The following is a 4,122-nucleotide window of genomic DNA, read 5'->3' as shown; positions in this document are numbered from 1 at the left end:
TACATGACTACTGTGTGATTTGTATGCAGTATTATTAAATATAGGGGTTGAGATTGTTGAGACATTTTTTGTAACATGTACTCTAGCAACACTAACACAAAGTAGTTTTGTGCAAGGTTAACACAACAATGATGTGATAAGCCAGAGGTGTTGACAACAGGAATGGGCAGTTCTAGAGGAAGAGACTGGCATCATAGACCTAATAGAACACTAGCTTATGATGTCTGTAACTAGCATAGCAGACTTTTTTGAACTAGTTTGAATCTCAAGTGGAGCAAAGTCAGATGGATGGTAGTGTCAGTATTGTGCCTTTATGAATCCTGAATCAGTCATAGACTTGCACCTTATTGTAGTCTGATTATTATTATTTTTTAATCCTCGGTATAATTATATACAAGTAATTACTGAAATCTTTTCAAATGAGTAATGTGCATTTAATACTACCAGATGGTTTCAGAATCATTCAAATACTTCAGCTGTGTTTGATTTAGTTCCTGATGCAATGGAACCACTGGAATAGTGCCAATAATGAAGACGCTAAGATAAATCAAGCCCACATTAAACACGTGTTCATGAATTGAACATGTATTTGACCCAGGTATGTTCAAGATTAAGACAAGATTTAAGATTGCCATTAGATTACCCATGGTTATCTATCACATGGCAGGAGTGTTTAAGATTCTATAGTGCTGCTGATACAAGAGCTAGTTTGTCATTGAGCCCAGCTTTAACCGATGGGAATTGTGTTAGAAATGTGTATGGATGACGATCACCTTGGTTAACTGGTTGAGCAGCCTGATGAAGTAGAGGAATTCAGTTAGCATGGTTCCTGGTTCTCATCCTGTTTGAGATGTAGGAATGTGGGAGTGGCTAGGTGGCATTGAGTGACCCTTTCCTGTCAGAAGACCACAGACGGTCAACAACAGATCTGAGAGCGGGGTTAGCAAGGCGAGAATTGAGTTTCTATGCCAACACTGAGCGTACTCTGTTAGCTGGAGACCAGTTACACGAGAAAGATTCATAGGAACATAACATTGAAACCACACTCGTACTTCCTGTACTGTAAATAAGTATAATAGCAGCACTAAACAATGTCATGTTCTTCTTAACTTAATAATTTGATATCCTTGGTGACATTTGTCATGTACTGCATGGTCTATTATTGAATAGATATTTTACAACATGCTTTTTGAATAAAGATCTGAACAGGCCTGGATTGGTATACATCACAGTTCTGCTTTGGAATTTGCAGAACTGACTGTATCCTTGTGACATCTAATACGCTGTCTGGAACAAAGATGGTACTGTTAAGGTACCCGCCGAAAGAGAGGTTTGAGAACGGGGAATCCAGAACCATTGAGCTACCCAGGAAACATTGTGCCGCTTTATGCTATGTTTGCCTAAGGTGTGCTGCTGATGCATGACATTTGCTCTCGACTCCTATCAACCATGTTAGGTAACATCTTTAAATAACTGCTCAGTTTCAATCTGACGAGGGAAGCAGTTACATTGGTTTATGATCAATCAAATTGCCTGGAATTGTTCTCATTAACTTAATTGATATACAACATAGGATCATTTTTCTTTTTCTCTTGGTTACAGTAATGGTAATATTTCATTAGGAAACATCAAACAATCCAAAGAAGTTATATACGATTTCCAAAATACAAGTATCTAAAAAAAAAAGTTCCATAATAGTGCAACGTTTTCTACATAGTATTAGTATTTACAGAAAGGCACCAGGGTTTGAACGAGGGTCCTTCAGATTTCTGTATCTGTGCGTAAGCCACACTCCCAGGATCTGAAATGAAACAAAAACAACATTGGCAGTAATATTCACATATTTGTGATTGAACATCCCATACAACAGTATTTGAGATATGGAATAAATTCCTAGAAATACTACTACTACTACTGACTGATCTCAATATGGCTTATTTTTGTGTTCTGTTTTATTGATGTTTATTTGTATAGGCATATCACAGCTAAGAACAGATTCCACCCTGTTGCAGGATGTTTGCTTTGGTGCTATGGCAGGTTGCTTACCTCTGTGAAGCTGAAGAAGAATCCAATCCCACCCACAAAGCGTAAAACCTCCCCAGCATTGCTTTGGATGATGGGAGCACAGGGGTCGCAGGAGTCATGGGAGAAACAGTCCTGGGAGTGTGAGGACAAGGAGATTAAACTTGTGTGTTTATCACTGGAAATACTGTCTACTAACTATGATAACATTTTAGCTGATGCTGTCACACTTCTTGCTGATAAAAACGTCAAGATCTTACAGCTTCACATGTCTCATTATGATTGAAGTGGCTGAAGCCGCAGCAGTTCAGAGTCTTCTCTACATCGTTCTGAGTGGCCAGAGACCTGTTCCATCCCACCTCCAGAAGGTGGTCCTATGGAGGGGTATATCAATGAGTAGAGGCTTGAATTTATTATCAATGGTAGACAGGCATTTAACATAGGCTTCATGGGAAGAGTTTTATGCCACAACACTATATCCACCATTATCAAGAGCATAGTTTATTTCCAATCAAAAGTCATAAAAATAAAACCCTTCATGATATGAAAGGTAGACAGTAGCCATGTTACATTATCTGTTTACATGACATAGTAATCATATTCTTGAAGATCGATTTTGATAAATGTCCTATGACCAAAGATTTTGCAAATGATCAAGAGTATAATTTATTTCCAATCAAATGACTGACGGCAATGTCTTGTATGCTAATTACACAGAATGCGTCATATGTAATCAAGAATGACCCAATGTTCAAACAAATGACTCAAACATCACGAGACTATTGACACAGAAAGAGATGACTGACATTGTTATTTAGCACCACATTGTACGTCGTCATTGGCACAGACATCATACGTGAACAAGGGAGCCCCGACTGTCAAAAGCAAGGCCAAGAATATGACCTAACTGACGGTACCCATGACCTACAGTATATATATAGCTCAGACCACATACATACCTGTTGGTCTTTGTTGAGAGCCAGACATGCACATGACACAGCGAGCTGCACCATGAACACCATGAACAGGATGACCATGTACTGGGCCCAGTTAAGGAAGCATCTGGAAGAAACATCCTCCTGAGAACAAACTAAACTGTGTTCTCTGTGAGCCTTAATGAGAATGGAACAGTTATTACAGTTATAGACTGCTATTGTAATGCACTGACAAGTCAACAGAACTATGTAGGGTTGGTTTAACTGTCAACATCTGAACAACCAATATCAAAGACCAACCTTATTACAACAACTGAAGGATACAAAGAACAACAGGACCTGGTGGTGCTTCAGCGCTCCACAGAGTCCCACGAAGGCCACCACGAACAGGAAGATGCCCACGCCAATGACTGCTGCCACCACTCGAAAGCTGGAGACCAGGCCAAACCATTTCCCCCAGGCTGCGACCCCGATCAGGAGCAGGCTCACCATCTGAGGGCCACAGACACAATACAGAGTGATGACGGAAGTCCACTGGGAGGGAAATCTACTCCAAAGACCCTTTCATACTGATTATTTGAATGTGGGAAATGTCAACAACCTCTGTTATTCATCACATTCAGCTTGATTAAAGCCTATGACTATAAATTATAATTTTTAAATCAGTAAAAAAATTGTAGGCTATATAAAAATAAAAATAAATCATATTCATTCTGTTGTTTCTTCTATGGTGCAGTCTTAAAGACTGTTAATAAGGCTATGGTAAGGCCACATATTCTGAGAGATAATGGGGGAGGGGGGGCAATAAGCATGTCATTTGATTTTGACAGGTATGTCAAGCACTTCTCTTCTCAATTTGCGGGGCATCTACGTTGCTATTAGAGACGAATTATAACAGTAATGAGAGACGAGTCTATTATAACTTGTTCAAACGCCTATATGATATCTTACGCGTCACTTCATTGATATTGATACAATACCCCAGTCAGTCAGTTCCATATGGAAACAACGCAATGCGTTAGTACTCACAACGTAAAGGATATTGAGCGCGCAGAGTGAATTCTTAGTGCAAACAAATCCGCCGCAAACCATTGTCGCTTGTCCAGTATTCTGGCGCACACAAGAAATGTCCAATTATTCCAAAGTAGCCTACTGCAGTTTGCTT

At 39.5% G+C, this 4,122-nt stretch overlaps 1 protein-coding gene across 1 annotated transcript; it reads right to left on the bottom strand.

Moving 5' to 3' along the window:
• Positions 1-1,602: 1,602 nt before the first annotated feature.
• tspan13a (tetraspanin 13a) lies at positions 1,603-4,122 on the bottom strand. Its single transcript, XM_080540317.1, has 6 exons — positions 3,987-4,122; positions 3,282-3,449; positions 2,982-3,062; positions 2,283-2,396; positions 2,047-2,157; positions 1,603-1,801 (listed from the first exon to the last, which is right to left on the bottom strand). The coding sequence occupies exons 1-6, from the start codon at positions 4,047-4,049 to the stop codon at positions 1,727-1,729; spliced, it is 612 nt and encodes a 203-aa protein (XP_080396443.1). The 5' UTR covers positions 4,050-4,122; the 3' UTR covers positions 1,603-1,726.

The sequence above is a fragment of the Nansenia antarctica genome, assembly GCF_963989245.1.
Source record: "Nansenia antarctica genome assembly, chromosome: 10".
Lineage (NCBI taxonomy): Eukaryota > Metazoa > Chordata > Actinopteri > Argentiniformes > Microstomatidae > Nansenia > Nansenia antarctica.
Note: the sequence above shows the minus strand (reverse complement) of the source record. Positions and strands in the feature narration are given on the sequence as shown.

Bases quoted from the DNA above. Each gene is read 5' to 3' on its own strand.
- tspan13a (XM_080540317.1), bottom strand. From the start codon at position 4,049: ATGGTTTGCGGCGGATTTGTTTGCACTAAGAATTCACTCTGCGCGCTC. The intron at 3,063-3,281 runs GTATCCTTCAGT...AACTGGGCCCAG, and splicing joins ACCAGGTCCTGTTGTTCTTT to TACATGGTCATCCTGTTCAT. The intron at 2,397-2,981 runs GTATGTATGTGG...ACCCCTCCATAG, and splicing joins CTCTCAACAAAGACCAACAG to GACCACCTTCTGGAGGTGGG.